The 23,396-nt window shown below is 40.7% G+C and overlaps 2 protein-coding genes across 8 annotated transcripts; one reads left to right on the top strand and one right to left on the bottom strand.

Annotated features, from left to right (window-relative positions):
- The first annotated feature begins 797 nt into the window (after nucleotides 1-797).
- nfe2l1b (nuclear factor, erythroid 2-like 1b) lies at nucleotides 798-11,611 on the top strand. Of its 5 annotated transcripts, none has more exons than XM_031759346.2 (6): nucleotides 798-993; nucleotides 1,972-2,800; nucleotides 3,841-4,062; nucleotides 6,557-6,646; nucleotides 7,079-7,237; nucleotides 7,375-11,611. In XM_031759346.2, the coding sequence occupies exons 2-6, from the start codon at nucleotides 2,243-2,245 to the stop codon at nucleotides 8,752-8,754; spliced, it is 2,409 nt and encodes an 802-aa protein (XP_031615206.1). In that variant the 5' UTR covers nucleotides 798-993; nucleotides 1,972-2,242; the 3' UTR covers nucleotides 8,755-11,611. The 5 variants fall into 5 exon arrangements, with proteins under 5 accessions (XP_031615206.1, XP_031615208.1, XP_039472298.1 ...); XM_031759348.2 differs by lacking the exon at nucleotides 798-993 and adding an exon at nucleotides 1,374-1,460; XM_039616364.1 differs by lacking the exon at nucleotides 798-993 and adding an exon at nucleotides 1,468-1,609.
- A 1,608-nt stretch (nucleotides 11,612-13,219) lies between these two features.
- cbx1b (chromobox homolog 1b (HP1 beta homolog Drosophila)) lies at nucleotides 13,220-20,128 on the bottom strand. 3 transcript variants are annotated; one of them, XM_031759354.2, is made up of 6 exons: nucleotides 20,019-20,128; nucleotides 17,933-18,014; nucleotides 17,521-17,677; nucleotides 15,267-15,420; nucleotides 13,984-14,078; nucleotides 13,220-13,885 (listed from the first exon to the last, which is right to left on the bottom strand). In XM_031759354.2, exons 2-6 carry the CDS (start codon nucleotides 17,985-17,987, stop codon nucleotides 13,744-13,746), a joined length of 603 nt encoding a protein of 200 aa, XP_031615214.1. In that variant the 5' UTR covers nucleotides 17,988-18,014; nucleotides 20,019-20,128; the 3' UTR covers nucleotides 13,220-13,743. The 3 variants fall into 3 exon arrangements, with proteins under 3 accessions (XP_031615214.1, XP_031615212.1, XP_031615213.1); XM_031759352.2 differs by having other exon boundaries at nucleotides 19,891-20,077; XM_031759353.2 differs by having other exon boundaries at nucleotides 19,902-20,077.
- Nucleotides 20,129-23,396: the final 3,268 nt, after the last annotated feature.

Below are 23,396 nucleotides of genomic sequence, written 5' to 3'. Positions count from 1 at the left end.
ACAATGCCATATGACAGCAGAATGAAGGGTCGCTGTGTTTTAAGAAAAAGACACTGTGGCTGTAAAGTTATTACTTAATATGCGTGTAATGTGCTTTTCCATTCTGCACTTTTTAGACTGTCCCAATTAAAGAAAGGGTCGGAAAAATACAAAGCATATGAATGACGACACAGTGTTACCACTTGTTCTTCGTTTCCAGGCTAAAAAGGTTTCAGTAACAGGGTTGCACATATGTTGTGAGACACAACCTCCTATGGACAATTAGAAAACAAAAAAATTAAAATGGTTTAAAAGTTCCAAGAGACGAAAACAAAAACGTGAATATTTTTATTTTTATGTTTTGTGCATATTGTTTTCAAATTCATGGTTGGGCCAGAAAATGGCCTGCAATTGTAGAATGCACTGAATTACTTCCCAGCTTGAACCTTGAAAAGTAAAGCTGCCGGTAATTGACTCAAAAAAGGAAAAAGAAAGGAAATCCAAGATTTGCTACATATGCCAATTTAATTTTAAGTAAACTAACTTCCCCCCTTTTCACGTAATTTTGCGTGTTTTTCCGGTAATATTTACTTTTATTTCTCGTAAATCAAAAAAATTACAAAACATACTTTTTTTATTTCGAAATTTTACATGCATGTCCTCACCCTTTACCTTTTTTTTTTTTTATCATCATCATTATTATTATTATCATCCTTATTTTGCCGTCGTACACTTGTGGAAGATTACCAGCGGGGGAAATTTCAGTCGGCTGATGAAAGCTTGCCACTAGAATGTTCTACGCATGCTCTGTGTGAAAGCGTGTTTTGGTGTCAAGCGACGCTGCTAGGCTAGCCGGGCCAGCTAGCAATTTTGCAAGTCATGGTGGGCCATTCAATGAGGAAAGGCTGGAGAGTGCTGTATCTGGCATCACTGTGGAAATTTTAATGAAAAAGGACTTGTTACTGTTCTAAGCTGACTTTGAGGCATGAAGGCACACTTGCAAAATCTTCATGCGTAAGTATTACAATCAAAAGGTTTTAAATTAAATAACTAATACTGTGCGGCGAAACCGCATTGACTTACGGCGCAAGCTAACGTTAGCAGACACGTAAATTAATAAAAGTGATGTTTATGGGAGGGCAATGAATATAGTGGTGTATCTTGTTTACGTTACTTTTAAAACTAACTGAATTGTTTAGGTAGTTAGCAGAAAACTAGCTCATAAGGCTAGCACAGTGTACGTTTTGAGTTCCAATAGTAGTTGGGTATTTTCTGTCAACCCCGCCCTTGCCCTATTCTTGTTGGTCGGGAGTTACTGGAGTCATGTGTCGTCGCTGCGCCCAAAGCATGTGAATGGCTGTACTTTCTGTCAATCATCTTTTCACCACTTGTTGCTAGGGAGATTGTTGATGCTAGCTACAGCGGAAGTAGGCAGTCCTAAAATTAAAATATAAACAGAGAAAGCTGTCATTTTTTTAAGGGTAAGTGGATAAAACACATCACAGCTACTTTGTCTTGTGTAATAAGGTAATGCGTAGTAGCGATAGCCGGATTTTAAGAGACAGGGCAGCTAACAGCTAACGTCGTAAGGACGAAAGGAGGGAGGGACCGTGCCATCCACCTAACATTGGTGCGTATGCTAGCAGCCCAGCGAGCTTTCTGGACTCCCTCATTCACCTTCAGCAGCACCCACACGAAGTAGTTGTCCTGTCAAGGGTGGGGTGATGCCTGGAGCTCTGTCTTCACCATTTCTTGCCTGCTGAATGTCCGGCAATGAGGAGGCATTGCGCGTTGCGAACCGACATCACTTATTTAGTCTTTAGAGGATGGAGTGGTTGCAATGGGCTCGCAAGTCCTGTTTTCATTAACATGTGCCTAATGCAAATGTAGGTAGGTGGGTAAGGCTTGGCGTGCTTCAGGGCTGAATGTATTGTAATGTTTAACTTTATTGCAAAAGAGCATTAACACATATTTATTTCTCACTTTTGCCAGGAATGGGAAGATGACACTCTTTTGAAGAGCAGAGCTTTGACTTTAAACTGGACTCTCTAAAAAAGTGAAAACCTCATCTTGGATCCTGTACAGCTTTTTGACTTAGATAATCCTGTTGACAACCCTCCCCCCGTTTGCTGTATTTAACCGGTTTTTATGTTCATGTATCTATCTCAGTCTTTTAGTGGTAGTGGAGAACTATTGATCCAAGAAAGTTGGCCCCCTTTTTGTTTTTGTTTTTTACTTTCACCTTTTGTTCCTTTGTAAAGAAATGCTTTACCTGAAAAAGTACTTCACAGAGGGCCTGATTCAGTTCACCATCCTTCTGAGTCTCTTTGGGGTGCGGGTGGACGTTGACACCTACCTAAACAATCAGCTGCCCCCACTGAGAGAGATCATCCTGGGGCCTAGCTCAGCCTACACCCAGACACAGTTTCACAACCTGCGCAACACGCTGGACGGCTATGGCATCCATCCAAAAAGTGTGGACCTCGATCATTTCTTCACCACTAGACGGCTGCTAAACCAGGTGCGCCAGCTGGATCGCCTCTTCGTGCCCAGTACCGAGCTCAACACCTGGCTAGTGCATCGTGACTCTGATACTGTGGTGTCCGCCAGCAGCCAGTCCAGCCCCAGCATCACCCTGGACAATGGGGCCGGCCTAGAGGACGTTAACAACCCTGACGCTACCCCGGCCATGAGGGGAGGAAGTGGAGCGCCTGAATCCACATACAGTCTGAACACAGCGGACAGCAGCCTGGGAGCTGTGGCCCCCGAGTGCAACCAGGAGCAGGGCAACAGGGATGGCAATGATGATCTCACAAAAGAGGTATGTTTCCACCGGGAGAGCATCAATCAGAACATAGACGCTCTCCATTTAGCAGAATTTATGGATTTGAATTATGTTAAAAGATACAATTTTCTCAGCAAATGAGAAAATTTGTTTGTTACGGAAGCCAAAAATTAAACACAGCATATAGCAAAATAGTTTAAATAATTAAAGTAACTATGATACATATAGGCCATATGAAATCATATATATACGGTGTGAATGTGTGTTTATGTTGTGAATAGCAGATTTAAGAGTAGTCTAACCTAGCAAAGTAAAAAAAAAACTATAGAAGAAGAAAGAAGAGAGGAAAAAAATGCTTTTTTGTTGCCTGAAAACATTGTATATATGTATTTATTAATAAATCCAGTATTCAGTATCTGTTTTCACTAAAAATAAATACAAAAAAGTAAATTCTGTTTCAAAAAACATAGCTTTATGGTGACTAATAATAAACAGCCTCCACCCTAGGTCTTTTATCAGTGTGAGATATTTTTAGTCCAACCAGTTGAGTCACATTTAATACAGCTGTGGTTCTGGCCAAATTTAACATTCTCCAACTTTGAAATGCGTGGCGAGCCCCCGAAGTTTACTTCCTTACCTTAAAATGGAACGAAAGACATGATAACTATACAATTTTTTTGTTTGTCTGTTTTACGTTTTCTGATTATGTGTTGTTATTTCTCACATTAACTATTATGTGAAGTATCCCAGACACACAATGGCCATATTGACACTGTGGAGATCGAGTTCACAGTCATTATTGGATTGCAATAAAGCAAGACTTCTTTCTGATCACATGATAACTACCGTGCCCAAGTGTTTATGTCACGGTTACATCATCTGATTTGTGTTACATCCACTCTCAAATGAAAACGGCCTATATAAAAGGTTTAATAAAAAGTGACAATTTATCATATATTAGGTCATATTTTTAGCCATGCACATTCCAAATATGTTGATAGTCAGTATGTGGCTATTAAAGTACCTTTCCTCTCTATACAGGGCCATTTTTCAATGGTTGCTCTGTGTTTTTTCAGGACATTGACTTGATTGACATCCTATGGCGACAGGACATTGATCTTGGTGCAGGAAGAGAAGTTTTTAACTACAGCAACCGTCAGAAGGAAAACGAGGAGGAGAAGCCCAGCCCACAGGAGAACAAAGACAGGAATGAGGAACAAGAAAGCTGGAGAAATGGCGTGAACTTACAAGGGGCTCCACCAGTGGACGGAGAGACTGGAGAGAGCATTCCTGAGCAGGTTTGTTAACACCAAGCCTTTCATTATATGCTGTTGTTTTTAGTCGGACGCCTGCCTTTTAAGACATAAAAAGGAAACTTAAAAATAGGAGCTGTACACTGGTGATAAAAAGATAATTTTCTCTGCTCAGACTTTCCACCTAGTTTGCTGCATTTGACCAAGATATAGCAAGTTTAAAAATTTGTGCTCACAATCAAAATTGCTCAGCATGTATGTAATAGCATCATCTCGTTGTTGAGTCACACTTGCTGGTAATATAAAGCACATCAAGCCGTTGCAGTTAGATTAAGGTAGAAGTTCATTTCACAGAGACGCACATGACTGTGTTGCATTTATTTTAAGGCTTCACATCCAAGAGAATTTTCCAGCGAACCAGAGGCAGTTCAGAATCACAAGCTCATGTTACCCATCATAAAAGTACAAGTGCATAGACACACATAATGTCAAGCACGGGGTTTATATGAACCCATAACGAAATCAAAAACAAAAGAAATATGTGTTAAATATTAATTAGATACATTATCTGTGGATTGACTTGACAAATACACAGAGTATTAACTAACTGCATTAATAGTCCAAGAAACAAATGAGAGATTACAGGAATTTGTCTGTTTAGGCCTTAAAATTTCAGCAGCTAGACTTAAAAGAAGGGGTTGGGGATTTTTTTAAACCAATTATGAGCAGATCGAGATGTATTTAGAAAAGTAAGTGCATTTCTGACTCTGTGTGTTTTTCCACATTACAAAGAAATGCTGCTGCAGTAAATCAAAGGAAACTGGCAGCATGGTAAAATTACAGAAAAAGTATTGACAGCTCGTTTCCTGGACTCCTGTAAAATAAAACAGAAATTTTCTGTTAATTCACAGAAATCCCCCCACCCCCAAAACACACACACACACACACACACACACACACACACACTCTGATATATAATGAAAGTAATAGTAAAACAAAACCAAAAAAAACCACCTGTTGGGTTGGTTTTTGTTTTTTTGTTTTTGTTTATCCAGTACTTTTTGGGGGGTCTAGTATTGTATGCTATGGGTGATTTCTTTGTTAGTAAGAAGGTTGTTAAAATTACGATTACTCAGACCTCTGCCTCAGGTTAACAGTTCAGACTTTAATGAGGTGATGTTTCCTTAAAGAGAAAAATACAGTGAAAAGTCACAAATTTCTGCCTTTTCAACGACAACAAAATAATAATAATAATTTAAACCCCCACATTGGGGTTTTTAATGAGACATTTTTGTTGGACACCCCTGAGCTGCATTGACGGAACGACTGATGCTTTCAGCCTTCAATTGTTTGCGCTAGTATGGGCAGGGTGTGAAAGCCCAAAGACGAAGAGCCCTCTAAAAAGGAGGGTCTCGGTCTGCTTCCAAGCAGAATCTGCTGGAGTTTGCTTGTGATGTGAAACAATCACAAGCACTGGTCGTGCACTATTAAGAAAGCAATGTCTTGATTTCTATTAGCAAAGTTAGTGACTTAGAAGACATGATCGGGTTTGAGTTGGTTGATTGGCTGCATAAAAAAATAAAACCTTTAAACTCTACAGGAAATGGTGACTCGCTCACAAACTGACAGAATCATTTGCATAGTTTTTGGGCTATAAATCCAAAGTGTGATATCATTTAAAGACTGTAAAGGATGACCTCAAGAATGTGCCTGGAAACCTCTCATGTAAATCAGTTGTTAATCTCAAGCACCGATTTACAGTTTAAACGTGCATGTAGCCTAATGTTAGCCACAATGGACCACTCTTAGATTAGGAGCTCTCCCGGCTGGGTGCACGTGTTTTTGTAAAATGTATATTTTTCTTTTAAACTTCGCTGCTGTATTTCTGTGTAATGTAAGTGTTGATTAGATTTTCTTCTCCTACCTGGAAGTAAGAAATCAATTAATTAATTAATTAATTTTAAAAAATCATTTTTTGATGCCCCCCCAAAAAGCATATATGTAAGTGAATTAAAAAGATGTAACAAAGAGTTAACAAATTACCTAAAACAGTGGTTCTCAAACTTTTTTTTTTTCCGGCATTTCAGAAGCCCCAGTAAAAACCGATGTAAAAAGAGCTGGTTAAAAATATTTTTATCAGATATTTTTTTTATATCGTCCTGGTGATTTTCCTCTGATGGCCGCAGCCGCTTTGGTGAGCACCAGAGTTTTGAATATGCAGTAAAAAGCCGACCTTCAATTAACTAAGTTTTACTCCATATGTTTTTTTTCCTGGTTGTGTGCCCCACAGTTTAAGAACTGCTGGCCTAAAATGGCAACTACTTGTCAACTAGGAATGTCTTTGGTGAGGGAAGCCCTGCTTTATACCCTGGATAGTTATTCCATTTTAGGCACCAATCCCCCATACCAATTCATATATATGAACTTCTTCATGTGTGTACAAAAAAAGCCACTTTGTCTGGACAAATAAAATATAAGAGCTTCTCTTGTGAAAACACTTTAAGATTATTACCTTTCTTTTTTTTTTCGGTGTTACCAGCTCCCAGGTCTCGGCACACAGACTTCACTGTCTCTACAAGAATGCTTGAGGCTGTTGGAGGCCACATTCCCTTTTGGAGAAGAAACTGAGGTAACAAAGAAAAATCTGCTGTTGAAATTGTCATGGCCACATATTTTATTTTTTGGTGGTATCGCTCCTTCCCCTCCCTCCCACATACATGTGCGGAAAGCCTAAGACAGTGAGAGCAGCACCAGAAACCACTAACTAGGGAACAGAACAGACCAGCCATCAGGAAAAGGAAATATGATATTGACAAGTGTGAGGAGTTGGGGTGGAGGAAGCAGCAATTCAAGGCAGGCTAGAGCTTCCCAAATAGGATGCTTTGGATTTGACTGGTGAGATAAGATGCACTCCATCTTTCTCAAAAGTTGAGCAGTTCTTACTTTAGTGCATAGATCAGAAAGATAAATCAGACCTACAATCTCATATTTTAAGTTGGAGAAAATGGCACAATAAGCTACATATAATGTAAAATCAAGTTTATGTGATATTTTTAATCAGTTTCCAGCCCCGGTTGTCAGCCCAGAAATTGCCATTTCCAATGAGGAAGTTCCTTCTACATCTCAGGGCCTCCCACTGGTGCTACAGCTGCCCTCATCAGAACCACAGTTAGACCTAGAGCAGCAGTGGCAAGACATCATGGCCATCATGGAGCTACAAGTAAGATGGTTTTGTTTTGTCCTCATGATTGCTTGAGAAGTTTTGTAAGACCAGACACTTTAAGATCTACATTAAATTCAAAATACTGAAATTATTTAACATGATTTTAAAATAATGCGTTTTTGTCTTTTTTTAAGGCAATGGAAGTGAACAACACTTCTCTCCACACCAATTCAAGCAGCGTAAGCGCCATAAGTGGGACAACTGAGTCAAACACTGCGGGAAACTTTGAACTGTCTACTCGCTCGACGCCAATAAACCAGGATGTCAGCCTTCATCAGGCTTCCCTCCCCAGCTGCAGCCAAGACTTCCCCCAGATTTTTAACCCTCAGCTGGACTCGGCAAGCATTGCCCCAAGAACCGTCACACTCAGACCCTCCTCCAGCAACTCCACTAACATCAACTCCACATTCGGAGCCACCAACCTAACTGGGATCTTTCTCCCTCCACACGTGAACAGTTCCAGTAACAACGTTACTTCCACCCCTGTCCTCCCCGATCCTTTCAGCACCCTGCTGGAGGAGTCGATGCTTGACGAAATCAGCCTGTTGGACCTTGCCATGGAGGAGGGCTTCAGTCAGGCCCAGGCGTCCCAGTTGGAGGATGAGCTTGACTCAGATTCTGGTCTTTCCCTGGACTCCAGCCATAGCCCTGCCTCCCCAAGCAGCTCAGAAACCTCCTGCTCGTCTGCAGCTTCCTCCTCTTCAACGTCTGCCACTTTCTCGGAGGAAGGAGCTGTGGGCTACAGCACTGACTCTGAGGTGGCCACTGTAGAGACGGAGGAAGGAGCTGTTGGAGGTTACCAGCCTGAATATAGCAAGCTCTGCCGTATGAGCTATCAGGACCCCTCCCAGTTCCACACTCTCCCTCAACTTGACAGCATCAGCCATAATCATACCTACAACCTTCCGCTTTCCTCTGCCTTCTCCGAGCACCCAGAGCTTCCCATTTCGGTCGGGAAGAAGACTGTCCGTGACAAACAGAACTCAAAGCCTCAGCCTCCTCAGGACCTGCTCGACAAGCACTCAAGCCGCGACGAGCGCAGAGCCCGGGCCATGAAAATCCCCTTCTCCAATGACAAGATCATCAACCTGCCTGTGGAAGAGTTCAACGAGCTGCTAGCCAAGCACCACCTGAGCGAAGCCCAGCTGGCCCTCATCCGTGACATCCGCAGGCGCGGGAAGAACAAGATGGCAGCCCAGAACTGCCGCAAACGCAAGCTGGACACCATCATAAAGCTGGAGCAGGGCGTCCAAGATCTGAGGCGCGACAAGGCCCGCCTGCTGAAGGAGAAGATGGAATTCATTCGCTCCATTCGGCAAATGAAGCAGAAGATGCAAAGCCTGTACCAAGAGGTGTTCACTCAGCTGCGGGACGAGGAGGGCCGGCCCTATCCTCCCAGCGAGTACTCGCTGCAGTACAGCGCCGACGGCAGCGTGCTCATCATGCCCCGCGGCGTGACGACCGCTGAGCAGAACCGAAAGCCAGAGAAAAAACAGAAGGACAAAAAGAAGTGAGGGAGCACAAACTGCTGTTTATTCTATAACTTTGCTAAGTCAGTAAGAAAGATTTCTGCAGACACGAGAGAGATGTCCTTATTTCCTTTAAGAAGATTGTGGTGAGTAGAAAAATGGCATTGTTGACTACTCTTCCTGCATTAGTTTCTCCCGTTTCATTCTGTTCCTACGATTTTTGTTCCTGGAAACAACTTTGACGCAGAAGTAGCTCTTCGTTTGAGTACTGAGATTTAATTATTTAGACGAGGAGAAGAGGGATATAAAAGGACATAAAACGAGCTATTAGGAAGAAGAAAAAAAATTAGCTGCTCTTGATCCTTTTGCACCAAACCACTGAGGATGGAGGAGTTTCGCAGGGTGAAAGAAGGGACTGGTGGGAGTACAAGAACACCATGTTTGGAATACCTATGCACCGAAGGTTTTAAAGGACTATCAGATCACATCCCACCCTGGAGACTTTTGGTGATTTTTCATAGTCACTGAGGCTTTTAAGTTGCAAAGAAATGCATCGATGCTTGTGAGTTTAGATACCAAAGGCCAAAAGGAAGTCCATTATTTTAGGATGCCAATTAACACCTATACTAACCAAAGGTTGTATTTGGTGCACATCACGTGATCTGTATACATCTTAAATGCTCCAACACTGCACTCTAATTCTGTAGGTTCCAGTTTTCGAGTCAGGTGGCATCTAAGTTTAGAAGGCCATAAATAGATTGGGTTTGATGTGTGGAAGGTGGATGTTGAGATGAGAAGAGTGGGAGGCTGAGAGCGTTCTCATGCTGGCCACTGCTGAAAGAGGCCTGGAGGTGAAGTCTTTGAAGAGGAGCAGATTTAGGGAGGAGGCACACTGCATTGCAAAATGTATCGACTTCCTTATAAATTATACATAGCACTGTAATTTGTCTTTAAAAGGCTTGGCTATATGCATTTTGCCGTGTCTGTCGCTATTCCTTCGCTGCAGGTTTAAATACGGGAGCTGCGTTTAGGAAGGCTCTTATTAACTGTTCATAATCTGTAGTATAAGCAAGGTTATAGGTCTAGCCACATCAGCTTTACATAGACGCCTACACCCTTTTTGTTGAATTCTAAATTCTGAGCCTGTAATTAAAGGAAGAATTCAAGATAACCGTGATGGGCCAGGAGCTCCGGAGAGTAGTGCATTATTAAAACCAACTCCAGGCAGTCTTGAGTCATTCAGTTTTCTTGGATGCCCCATTTTTAGCATTAACAGAAGGCAGGCTCAGTTGACGCTGGGGTGTAGCAACTTCCCTTTCAAGTAACATACGCGCCAAATGTTAAATACCACAGTGTATTAGGGCCAGTCAAGGGAGAAAACAATTTAAAAAGCTTGGCGAAGCTGGGGTGAAGGCCTGAGACAAAAAAAATTGAGATTTTGTTGTTGTTGTTCATTTGTTTGTTTATTTTCTCAGAATTGTTTTGCTTTAATCTCAAATTGAGGAGAAAAAAACCTGTTTATTATTTCGAAACAAGAAACAATCTGGCAAATTTATGGAAAGAAGACCTGAAAATTTTAAGAGAAAAAGAATTAGGAGAAAATTTACAATCGAAAGAGATATTTTAGGAAAACAAAACGGGCAAATTCATGAGGAAAAAAATGGAAATTTACATTAAAATACTACAAATTGCAGAAAATTGGTGGAAAATTATCAAGAAAATTAAATGTAAATTCACAGTTAAAAAAAAAAAAAATAACTAAAAAGTCTGTTGTAAAAAAGACACATTTATGAGAAAAAACAGACAATTTACAAGAAAAAAAGTGCAAATTTCAAAGAAAACTTAGTTGCAAATGAATGAGAAAAGAATACGTAAATTCACAAAGAAAAAAGGAAATTGTGTAACAAAAAAAAAAGATCAATTCAAAAACATAAAGTTGTAACAAGAAAACAATTTTTTTTTGGTTAGATATGGTTGCTTGACTAAAAAAAAAAACAAAAAAAACTCTGCGAATTTCTATTCAGTTTCTACTCATATTTGCCAATTTTTTTTCTTGGAAATTTTTTAGGGTTCTCTATAAAATTGCAGTTTAAATCGAGTTGCCTGATTCTCCTCGCCCTGTAGATTTTGTTTTACTTTGAATGACCCTGGTACGCCGTTGTGACTGTACGAAAAACCACTTGAGGATTTTTTTTAATAAACTGCTGTAAGGCCAAAGTGTTGGCTTCAATCAAGTTTTTGTGTTTATAACAGAGCGAGCCATGCGAGTGATAACGCAAAAGCAACTCGAATGTGTGAAATGACAACGCGTGCCGTGGCCACTTTGATCTGAATGCCTTTATTTAACGTTTCTGTCACTTTTATGGGTTTTGAGAACCGAAGAGAGGTGGGATTAAAAAAAAATGTTCTCAAAGTAGAAGTGCTATTACTTGTCTATTTGAATGAAGTTTGTCAGTACATGTGTTATATCACCTTCTTAAAAAAAATAAATAAAATAGGTCCGTTGTGCCAGCTGAGATAGGAGATAGGCTAGATCTTTTTCCAAGAGGCTGAACAGAACTCGCAACATTAAGATGATGTCCAAAAAAAACAATTTTGAACGGAGAAATGTCCTCATTAAATGTGATATTCAGGCATGAACCTCTGGTTAACATTCACTTCAGTGTAACACCAACTACTTAGTACTGCTACTACTTAGTGCACTTTTTTTGTCTGTCTTGTTCTGTAAATATTTTCATGTTTGTGTTTGTTATGATTTTATGTAGTCTGTTTAAAAATGTCTCCATTAACGGTCACACCCTCTGCTTTGAGTTTGGATGTAGTTCCCTCCGTTTTGAGGTATTTGCTGGCAATCAAGAATTGTTTTTATTGATTAATAAAGTGTTTTTATTTTCACCTGTGACTCTTGTGTTCTAGTTGTCCATGTTTCAGGCTTCCAGTCAGCGAAGGCACTAGATACCTTGACCGTGAACAACCTGACAATATAACAAGGGGGCAGTTCTACACTTAAAGTGGACCGCTCAGGTTTATTTCCAGCTTCCTTTTTTTTCTATTATTTTTGGTTTCTTTTAGAGTAACTTTGCTTGATCCACAGCTCAAAATAATCCCTATTTATCTATTGCTGACCGGCCCCTCAGGTCATCCCCTCCCTTTAAGCCACCTTGTTTTTTTACTGACTGGCAGCTGCTTGCAAACAAGTTTTGGATGTGGCATGTCAAAACATCAATAATTCAGGCAACTCCTGCAGCTCTTCTGGGGGAGATACCGAGGTGTTCTTGAGAGATATCATTCACCAGCATGTCCTCCCTGTAGGGCATGCCTGAAACACCTCACCTGGGATGCATCCAAGAGGCATGGTCAGATACTCGAACCACTCCAGCTGGCTCCTTTAGTGTCGAGCACTGGCTCTGCTCTGAGCCCCTCTCCTGATGTGTAATGCTGAGCCCAGACACCCTCCAGACGAAACTCATTTTGGCTCCTTGTATCTGCAATCTCATTCTTTCGGGTACTACCCAGAGCAATAGGTGAGGTAGGAATGTAAATCACCTACTTTGCCTTGCCTAAGATCTTATAAATAACTGTGCAATTGTTCTTTCTTTATGCTTCTGTAGAGCTGACAGATTACCTCAACATTTCCATGTACTTGTATTACAAGTTTGGTTTTGTATCTTAACGTGCCCTGTTCGAACAGCAGCTGGGTGGGACTGCTAATGTGCCTGAGATGATCAGATTAGAAATATTTACTCTTTGACATCATAAAACTAAACTGCCTGAAATGGTGCTGAGTTTCGTGCACACGCTTACCTTTGAGATCTCACACTTGTTTAAAAGTCGGTCAATGTTTACTTTCAGCCGCTTCCTCGTCACAAGAGGTCGCCACAGCATGTTTTACACCGGATGCCCTTCCTTATTCAACCCCAAAGGGGATTTGTGTCTCCGGCTGAAATCAAACCAGCAATTTTATGCTTGTCATGCAAATATATATGCCAGAAAATAAGGAAAACCCTAATCGGTCCCCTTTAAGTCAGTTATTATACCTCGAACAATAGTTTATGGTAAATGGTAAATGGCCTGTATTTGTATAGCACTTTACTTAGTCCCCAAGGACCCCAAAGCGCTTTACACTACATTTAGTCATTCACCCATTCACACACACACTCACACACTGGTGATGGCAAGCTACATTGTAGCCACAGCCACCCTGGGGCGCACTGACAAGTTTATGTTGGAGTAACCAGGCTATCCAGACAGCAGAAACACTGTTTGACTTCCTGCTCTGTTCTGATGGTCTCAGTATTACATCATGGCATTTATTGAAATGAAATCCAACTTTTTGTCTCTACAGTGACTTTTAACCTGCATGTGATAAAGAAAATCAGAAAAATTGAGGCATCTAAACTACAGACAGACATGTTACCTTGAACTACAACCACATTTTTAGTCAGTCTGATAAATTAACCAGAATATGAAGATGATAATTATCTTAAAATTGAAAGTGACACGACACCACTGTAACAAAAAGTGGTTTATTCTCCAAAAGCGACAAGCAAGACGTGACAAACACTACAAAGATTACCAAAGAATAAAATATTACAGAAGTTGTTCATAACCGTACATCAATACGGATGCTAAGGAAACGCCTAAGATGAACACAGTTTTGGCCCTGGAGAGCGCTGATGAACAGAGTAAAAACAATGGCACGCGAAAGAAATGAAAACATCACCTCACTGATACGATGTCATAGCAAGATGAGCCAGATGTGGAAAGGACATCGAAAGCCTGGTGAAGGGAAAATTAACACTGCTTTGTTTGAGCTGGTTTTTGTCAAGCAAATCTGAAGGATATTTACACGGAGATTTGATCTGGATAAAAGTAGAATCGAATGAGTGATACTACGCCAAGAAGACTAATGAGTCCAGGATGTCTTGCTTGTCTCTGGCCCATCCCCCTTCTTCGCCTCCCCTCCCCTCCCTCATGGAAAGTACACTGAAGTTCAAAACTACATTTCTTCTCCCCCTGCCCCTTCGCCCTGTGCTAGTTTTTCTCATCCTTCTTCTCGTCTTCGGAGGGGTACGAGTGCCAGGTGAGCCGTTCTTCGTAGAAAGAGATGACCACTTGCGGACACTTGACGTTGGCCTCTTTCGCCGGCACAAGGTCCGCCTCATCTGAATTTTTCCTTTAAAAAGGGCAAAGGAAAAAGTCATTTAGCCTACCACAGAAACGCATTTAATGGCACATTTGAATTCCCCAACGTGTGGGGCAGTGCTTACACACCATTTCATGAGGAACATGAGTTCTCCTGTGGAATCTGTGGCCCCGATAATCCTTTCTGGATCCAGACCTCGAGCAAAGCCCCTTAACTTCTCTGTCTGAGGATCAAGAAACAAAATAAAACTTAAATCCATCCTAATACAGGATGCCCACAGAAAAACCGTCAAATCGGAGACAAAGACATTTCTGGTAGGTCCTGGGTTCTAACTACAGCTCTTCTCTACCGAGTGTGCGTCGTCTGCTGATAATACAGCAAATGGTTCTGATAGGTTTGCTGTGTCTCCCAGCACAGTCTCTCATCAGTGTGGAGGAGATACCAGCAGATGAGCCGCTACACGAAGGTTGTCAATCCAGCAGCAAGACGGGTATCTGCTCCTTTGGTCGAGGAGGAACAGGGGGAACACTGCCAGAGCCCTACAAAACAACCTCCAGCTGGTTACTCATGTACACGGCTCTGACCTAACTCACAGCCCAGCACTCTGCAGCTCGACTGGTTTTCACAAGTAAAACACATTAGAACTGGCAGGTCCACAACTGGCACTCTGCTCTCTTCACAGATAAAATGAAGAGGTTCACACTGAGCATGTGTGATAGACGTGAGAGCCTTGAGAAGTGGGTCAGTGATGATCATAGGGGGGGGACTTCTGGGTTAAAGGTACCGGGATGAAATCCTCACATCTGATTTCAGACCTTAAGCTGGTGCAATGAGCCCTGGGTTTTTCCTGCCCAGCCTCATGGTCCTAAACATTGAAGGCATTGAAGCTACGGAAAGCCCCTCGTGTTCTGACCTGAATCCAACAGAGAACCTCTGGGATACTATTGGTAAATCAGATGGGGCCAAACAGCACCACAGACTGATGATTCAGGTCTAGGAGGAGGTGAAGAAGAATACCCAGATGTCGTTGGGAATGCATACAGGAACGAATCCAGTCATCAAAGGACTGGTGATTTTAGTTTACACTGTTTTCGTATCATTTTGTTCTCAAGAAATTAGAAACAAATTCCTAAAAAGTTGGTATGTTGTGTAAAATGTAAATAAAAACGGAACACATTAATTTTCAAATCTCACAAACCTGTATTTTATTGACAACAGAACACAAAAGACAAAAAACAATTAGCTTGTTTTGAATTTTATGGCAGCATTGAGTTTTTATTTACATTTTACACAACATCCTGACTTTTTTGGTATATCAGATTAAGTATTCCTTTCATTTTTTCTTAACAGTGAAGTGTATTTTTCAGGTAACTTAGCATTAAATGAGACTCATGGAAAAATTGGGACTCACATCATCTTTCTTCTTCTTTGATTTACTGTCGTCTCCTTCTGCTTCTCCGGCTGCCTTCCTTTTTCCATCATGTGCTGATTTCTGGGACTGCAGGAACTCTGCAATCAAATCTGGACAGTCCAGGTTTTCTTCTGGTTCCCACGTGTTATCTTCACTGTAGATTTAAATACACAAAAATATGATTTAACTCCTAATTTTAGTTGCTTGTGATGTTTACAGTCACAATATTCTCCACTATCATCATGGGAAAACTGCTTCCAGAGTACAGCTGAGTATCAGTGGAGTCAGGTAACATCAACACATTGAGTCATGAGGTTTTTCTCACTTTTTGCAAAGATACTTTCTTTTTCCTGTCTCTGTATAAAAGTTTAGTGGAATCACAACATTGAGCTGCCCATAAATAGTAGTGATATGTTTTTCCTTCATTCCTGTGGTACTCCTGAGAGATTTTGAGCTGAGTGGGACCTCCTGGTAAAATAACAGTAACTAAATAACTTAATAAAATACAGTACCATATCACCCCCTTAGTTATCTGTATTTTGATATGAAAATGGTTGCAGTGACTTAATGAAGCATGAATGGACATATATGGAAATAGTTTATAAGGCAGAAACAGAATGTGTATGATTCCTATATTCTTCCCGCACAGCCTGAACTCTCTTAATCTTATAATTTCTTTAAGTAGTCTTCAGGAATAGTTTTCTGGCTTCTTGAGGGATGTTCAAAGCTCTTCTTTGGATGTTGGCTGCCTTTTGTTTCTTTCTCTGTTGAGATGACCGCAAGCTATACAATAACTTTCCCTTACACACTGGCTCTGGGGAGGCCAGTCCATTTTTAATCCAGGTATTTTCTGTGTTTTTGGCATCATTGTTTTTTTGGGGGGGCAGATATTGATTCCAGATATTTTGACAAAACTCCCAACATCAGTGACTCAAATGCAGCCTTACACCATGACTGAGCCTCCACCGTGTTTTACAGATGGCTGTAGAGACTTATCCGTTCATACTGACATCAATTGGAACCAAAAATTTCAATTTTTGGATTCATCACTCCACACCACCTGTTACCACTGATTTTCAGTCCAGTTTTAGAGTATTTTGGTATGTCAGCCTGCTTCCCTTCCTTAAGAATGGTTTCTTGACTGGGACTATTTCATAGGAGGCATCAGAGAACAGCCGACCGATCAGATCAGACTTTTTTTAAGGACCCACCCAGATATGCCAATTTTCTGGCTAATAGTTCTTTGGAAATCTCTTTGTTGGTGCAAAAACACTAATGCGAATCAAACTGTTTTCTCTTTGGCCTTTTTTAGATTTAACTAAAGAAATTGGAACAAATGATTTGACAGGCTTCTAATAAAAAAGTGCATCAACATACAATTTAAAATTGGTTTATAAGATCTTTGCTAAATCATCTGCTATGTGTAAATATAATGATTCATTCATTGAGTTAGGTGCCTTTTTTTTTTTTGGTTTGTTTGGTTTTTTTTGCTTAAATGATTCAAAGGTGAGTGTTAAGTATCTTACAAAACAAGCATTCCTCTGATAACAGTCAGCTACAAGGACTGGACTGAAAATGAGTGAAAAAGCAGCCAATGTCCAAAGAAAAACTTTGAGAAACCTTCAGGCAGCCTGGAGAACTGCCGCTGAAGACTTGGAAGAAAAATATTTAAAAAATGAAGGGTGACTCAGAATGATTTGATTTTAAGCTGCGTATAATGACATCTAACTCTTATAGCAGCTGTTTTCAAAGTCAACATCTGGCTCCTTAGAGTTCACGTTCCCACACCACAGACGTGAATCTTTGAAACAAATATATTCATTCAAACTTTGAGGCACATATGACTCTACCTCCATTAAAAACACCTGTTAGATCTGAATATTATCTTTGCCTCACCTGGTTCCCTGTCACTGTGTGTGGGTGGAGCTTCTTGAGCCCCACCTGAGGTTTAAGTGCAGCACAGACACAGCTGGAGCAAAAATGAAGCAAAAAATAAAACAAGCAGAAAAGCAGCAGACCGAGCTGCCGTAGTACCAGATACTCGAAACCTTTAATGATGCTAGAAAAACATTAAAAACCTTTTACAGAAAACCAACAACAGGAGGAACCTTAATTTTTGCATAGCTCATGTTAAGAAGTGCATCTTTCACTGGGCGCTTGTTAGGCAAATCTGGGATGTCAGGTGAAGATAAAAGTGTGAATGAGCTGACATGAGCCAACCAGTGACCCATGAATTAATTTTTTAAACACTTACTCAGAGAAGCCTTTCCACTTAAGAAGGTACTCTACTCTGCCTTTCACCACCCGTCGATTCAGAACCTTTTCCACCACATATTCTTCCTCCTCTTCTTCTTCCTCGGCCACTTCATCTGCCTTCTTGTCCTTCTTCTCAGCCGAAGTCATTTTGCTCTCTGTCGGTTTACAAACAGGGGAAATGTGAACACATCTGTGGCCCCAGATGCCTCAGTGGCTTGAAACTGAGAACTCTTACTGCACGCAGATTTAAAGACGCTGACATTTGATTGTGACATGTGTCTGCCGAGTTCAAATGGCACCACAAACACTTATAGAGTCACGTACACAATTCATTTCTTGACACACACCTTAATCGCACAACGACAAGTGAAACAGAGAAATTTATGTTAGGAAATAATGACGTTTAAAACCTTCTGTAACAGTGGGACCATCGTTAGAGGGTTCTGTAGTCAGGCTCATACTCATCAGGTAGACCTGGGGACCCGCAGGTGCCTGGTCAACGCCAAGATTGTTGCATGTTGGAAAAAAACAGCATTGGAGAATGGGATTCAATGACGAGAAGCATGAGAGGCAATGCTGATTATTACAATCAGCCTATGATTGTGGTATTTTTTTAAAGGTTTAAGAGCTTTTCTGTCAAAGACGTGATTGTCTAATCTACATTGCCTCATGTTACCCATGATTTATAACCTTATATGACATGATATAAGCTCACAGAATGGTATTTCCATGTGCTTCTGCCGAGTGCAAACTAAGACAATTGCATATAGAAGCCCCGGCAAAAATGATGGAATCACCACACTTGGAGGATGTTCATTCAGCTTTTTTTTTCCCTTTTCTCACTTTGCAGCAAATAAACAAATCTCTGATATTTGGGCTTCATTACCTTAATAAATTGCATTTTTTTCCAGCTCAAGTACCATAATCATAATAAATGTACATATGCAAAAGTCTGCAAAAGCTGTTGATGGTGAAGCGTGACCCTAATGAGCTTAAAGAGGGAGTCTGACTAAATTGGTTGTTCTCAGTTGTCTCTACAATTTGGATCATTCAAACAGAAAACTCATGATAGAAATGCACAGCAAAAAGCAAAAAAAGGAGAAAAAGTATTTAATGTTTGTGACAGAAGTGGAAGAGAGGGACTGGTTGAAATGGGATTTCCATACAGGAAAATAAAACAAGCTCAGAGTGGGCTAATAAAAAAACAAAACAATCATGGGTGGTGGATTATTGGATGAAAGTGATGTTCAGGGATGAATCTGGGCTGGTCGAGAAGGTGATGCTGGAACTTTTGCCTGAAGAAAACAAGCAAATATCCCCACTCATTCATGGTATGGGGGTTGCAGGACAGGTGGAGAACAAGAGGAGGTGGCAGTCATTGACTCAACAGTAATTGCACAGGTGTATGCTCAGATTTGGGACTTCTTCTTAATCCATGATGAAAGGTTTTGGTAATGATAACGTGTGCAACCTGCCACTGAGCAAAGAGTGTTAAAGGTTTTTCACCTCAGGGATGAGGTACATCAAATTTATGGTGGAAACTAAGAAAGTAACGTTTCATTCTGCAAAGCTGATCTGTCAGATCTTACTCATGCCTCAAAGAATTCAGAGTACTAAAATTGTGATGTTTTTGTTATTGGTTCCACATTTTTCATTTCCCATTGATTAAAATAATCCCATTGAATTTGTTTCATGTGTGCTTCATGAGAACAGGCTGCCCAGCTATTAAAGTACAATAGATTTGACCATATGTGCTATTTATTTTATTCTAGGTTCAACAAAAAAATGACTGTGCATCCTCCCAGTATGTCGATTCCAACATTTCTGGCTTTATTCATAATTTAGTTGATTAATAATAAAGCGGAGACAGAGCAGGGAGGCATCTATGGCCGTGCATGTAGCAGCCAGCATCAACAACGTGAGATTTGCAACACCTGGCGGCGGCTGAGCAGCAGCGTGGAGAGACTAATTAAAAAAGAAACCGGACTACTTTGGGGGAAAAGGGGCGTCGTCGGGATGTAAAATACTCCTCTGTGCTGAGTGTAGAAGGGATAATTTTTAACGTTAGCAGAGAGCGAGAAGCAGAAGAAAAGAGCGCACGACAAAAGCCTTGCAGGGACCCACAGTGTGCAGCTAGCTGGCGATTCCTCCATATTGCATTCGTGGTAGCAACTAATGTAACGGCTCAGGGATGCCTGGCGGATGTAAACACAGCGAATAACCGCACAGTATACGGAGCTAGTCTCCTGAGCAGGTGTCTTTTTAATACTGACTTAAAATAAACCTTCCAGCTAGCTAACGTTAGCCTCATGCACAATCCAGCGTTAGAGCACGTTTGGAAGGAGGAGGGGGAAAAAATGGAACTCACCGATGACTTACAGTGTAATCGGTTTGTTTTAAAACTTCCGCCCGAGCCGAAATGAAACAGCTACGGCTATCGCAGATTTACGGTAATAACGTTTGTGTCGGTTTGTTGTCGAAACACAGAGCCGCTACCTTCTCCACGGCGAAATGTGTCGTTTCCGCCCCTTCGTCTGGTATGAAGGGAGCAGAAGAAGGAGGGGGGAACGCCCGCTGGAGCGCGAGGAGGAGCCCCTCCGCAGACCGCGAAGCACGCGGATGGAACACTCAGCGCCAGCACGCGCCGCTCGCGCTCAGTGCGGACGATATACAGATCTACGGAAGCAGCATGCGCGCAAACGGCGGGTTGGAGATGAACGAAGCGGACCTCCCTGCGTTATAAACACAGGTTATAGATGCTCGAGGTGCTTTATAAATCTGCACAGCTGGATAAATACCAAGGCGGAGAGGACTACCAAGCGGGACTGCCGGGGTCCCAGGGAGGCAGCGGGCGGCCTGGGCTAACCCTGTTTAAATACAGTGATCTTTATATCACAGAAAAATACACAAAATAAATACATAAAAAGATAAAGATGAAAAATTATTACACAAAGCTGCAACGATAAGTGACCAAAATTAAGCGCGAAAGACCATGAATTATGATAGTTTTGTGTCATGAAAAATGTTTACATCTCTTTGTGTTTTGGTTAATTGCATTTAATTTTAAACATGATTACATGAGCAATACAATAATTTCATATATAATAGTGTATCTGTAACAACGAGTGTGTTTTTTGTATCAAATACTTTTAGTTTATTATTTTAAAAAGCTACATTTGCAGTACAGGCATATATACACCTTGCATAGATAGATAGATAAAACATTTTAGGTGAAGAAGAATAAAAAGTAAGAGTGCAAATTGCATTAATATGTGCTCTATAAATCTAAGAACCAGCTGCAAGAAGGTGTAATACAGAAATATGTGTTTGGCGTATTATGTTTGACATAGAGCAAGCAGTTAATAATGTATAAATTAATTTAACACTGCATCTCTTAATTTTAACTTTCATAATAATTTTAGCATTTTCAGATATTCTGGCTTCATTGCTTCAATTAATGGCATTTTCCAGATCAAACAGACCCTCACCTACATAAATCTAAATATTGGAGTGGAGGGCCCACTCCTGAAGACCTTCTATGACTCTGTGGTGGCCTCAGCCATCTTTTACGGTGTGGTCTGCTGGGGTGGCAACATCTCTGCCGGGGACAGGAAGAGACTGAACAGGCTGATTAGAAGGGCCAGCTCTGTTCTAGGATGCCCTCTGGACCCAGTGGAGGTGGTGAGTGACAGGAGAATGGCGGCTAAGCTGTCATCACTGCTGGACAACATCTCCCACCCCATGCAGGAAACTGACAGCACTGAGCAGCTCCTTCAGTGGCAGGCTGCGGCACCCACGGTGTGGGACGGAGAGATTTCGCAGGTCTTTCCTTCCCACTGCTGTCAGACTCCACAACAAAGACTTCAACTGATCAAACACACACATACACACATGTGCAATAATACTAAGTGCAATATTCTTTTTCTGACATAGTTGTATTTTTACTCAGTTCTATAAAGCATTTGCATTCTATTTTTATCTTATTGTATATTTTATTCTATTTATTCTACTGTATATAGTATTTTATTTTATTCTATTCTGTACAGTTGTGTACAGTATTTTATTCTTATTGTATTCTAATTTTGCTATATAACTTTTGCACTGTCCACTTCCTGCTGTGACAAAACAAATTTCCCACGTGTGGGACTAATAAAGGTTATCTTATCTTATCTTATCTTATATACTAAAGTCTACAGTTAACAGGGATTGTTTGCAGACCTTAACCAGCTGTTGCCTGTGGCTCATTGAGAGAAAGCATGGCCTCAACAAGTTGAAACAAGGGAAAGACTTTAACTCCTTTAAACATGGAGCGTGGGAAATGATGCTTGCACTCAGTCAGCTGTGTCATGGATCATGTAGTTACCCATAGCCACGGCGTCCAAATGGAGAAGGCATGCTAAAAATGCACAACACAAGAAATAAATGAGTATGATTTGAACATTTCTGTTTGGTTTCCACTTAGTGGAGGACTCAAGCTTTCAGACACAGCCTGAGGTGTGACTGTTTGGCAGCGAATCTAGGAAGAAGAACTGAACAAAATTATTCATTTACCCTCATATTTTATTTTATTTTTAAAAAGTAATATTCTGAATTAAACTGTTAAATATTTATTACTTTTATTATTATTTATTTGGAAGCATAGCTGTAAAAAATTAAAATGATTAATTATTTATTTCTATTGTTATTCTTTACATTGCCCTTTTAAAAATGTATTTATTTTTAATATACACACTTCAGTGATCTAACTAATTCTAATTTTAACTAAAGCAACTAGTTTCTACTTATTAATAAATTTATATACACATTGATGTGCACAATTTATGAGCCACTGCTTATATCCATATATTTTGCTTCCATGGAGCCAGACTGTCTTGTAATTTTTAGAATTAGTTCTCTGGGCTTTCTGGAGGTCTTTCATATATTTTCCCTTTGGCTGCTTTTTATTTTTAGGGTGTGGGTTGCTAACATAACTACTATGTCATGGTTTGGTGCTGTATTTCAGCCAGTGGTGTTGGGGATCTTTTTAAAACTAATGAAATTATGAATGCAGAAAACTACCATCAGATTTTGATGTCCTCCATGCCATCTATAAAGCATCTGATTGGCAATGGCTTCATTTTGCAATCATCCCAAAACACTGCCAATGCAGTAAAAGTGTACCTGGATAGAAAAACACACAATGCAACTCTATCAGTCATACACTGGCCTCCTGGAAGCACAGACCTCAATTTTACTGAAGGAATAGCAGAGGTTCTGCTTCCTGAGAGTACTGAAAAAACAACACCCTATAGTCAAGGAGCTGCTGGTGTCCTTCTATAGATGGTCTGTTGAGAGTGTATTGACATATTGCATCCCAGTGGGGTTTGTCACCTGCACTGCTCAAGAAAAGACAGCGCTCCAGAGGGTCATCAGCACAGCACAGAAGATCATCAGCTGTACTCTTCTCTCCTAGAGGAGCTCTAAGGTCCCACTGCCACAGTAAAGCCCACGGCATCCTGAAGGACACATCCCACCCAGCACATCACCTTTTCCAGCTGTTAGCATCAGGAAGGCAGTACATGATAATAAAAGCTGAAACAAACAGACTGAAAAACAGCACATATCCTGGGATAATAAACAATAAATTAGCATTTGTATGTCCCCTTTTCACTAACCTGTGCACTGTACAATCTGCACAATCAACTATGACTCAGGTAGATACACACACACACACACACACACACACACACACACACCCACACACACACACACACACACACATGTATATTTGTACACATTTATATTTTTATACTGTATTTATTAGAAACTCTTATTTTAGTTAGTTTGTTTGTTTGTTTTTGAATGGTCAGAGTGCTTTTGCAATGAATGGGACAG

This window comes from Oreochromis aureus, linkage group 8, assembly GCF_013358895.1.
Source record: "Oreochromis aureus strain Israel breed Guangdong linkage group 8, ZZ_aureus, whole genome shotgun sequence".
In the NCBI taxonomy this organism is placed as follows: domain Eukaryota; kingdom Metazoa; phylum Chordata; class Actinopteri; order Cichliformes; family Cichlidae; genus Oreochromis; species Oreochromis aureus.
Note: the sequence above shows the minus strand (reverse complement) of the source record. Positions and strands in the feature narration are given on the sequence as shown.

What these genes read in the sequence shown, in the direction of transcription:
- nfe2l1b (XM_031759346.2), top strand. Translation starts at nt 2,243, where the DNA reads ATGCTTTACCTGAAAAAGTACTTCACAGAGGGCCTGATTCAGTTCACC. An exon ending in ATGATGATCTCACAAAAGAG is followed by an intron (nt 2,801 to 3,840) that starts GTATGTTTCCAC and finishes GTGTTTTTTCAG; the next exon opens with GACATTGACTTGATTGACAT. An exon ending in CTTTTGGAGAAGAAACTGAG is followed by an intron (nt 6,647 to 7,078) that starts GTAACAAAGAAA and finishes ATTTTTAATCAG; the next exon opens with TTTCCAGCCCCGGTTGTCAG.
- cbx1b (XM_031759354.2), bottom strand. Translation starts at nt 17,987, where the DNA reads ATGAGTATGAGCCTGACTACAGAACCCTCTAACGATGGTCCCACTGTT. An exon ending in TGGTCCCACTGTTACAGAAG is followed by an intron (nt 17,678 to 17,932) that starts GTTTTAAACGTC and finishes GTAAACCGACAG; the next exon opens with AGAGCAAAATGACTTCGGCT. An exon ending in CAAAGAAGAAGAAAGATGAT is followed by an intron (nt 14,079 to 15,266) that starts GTGAGTCCCAAT and finishes CTTGATCCTCAG; the next exon opens with ACAGAGAAGTTAAGGGGCTT.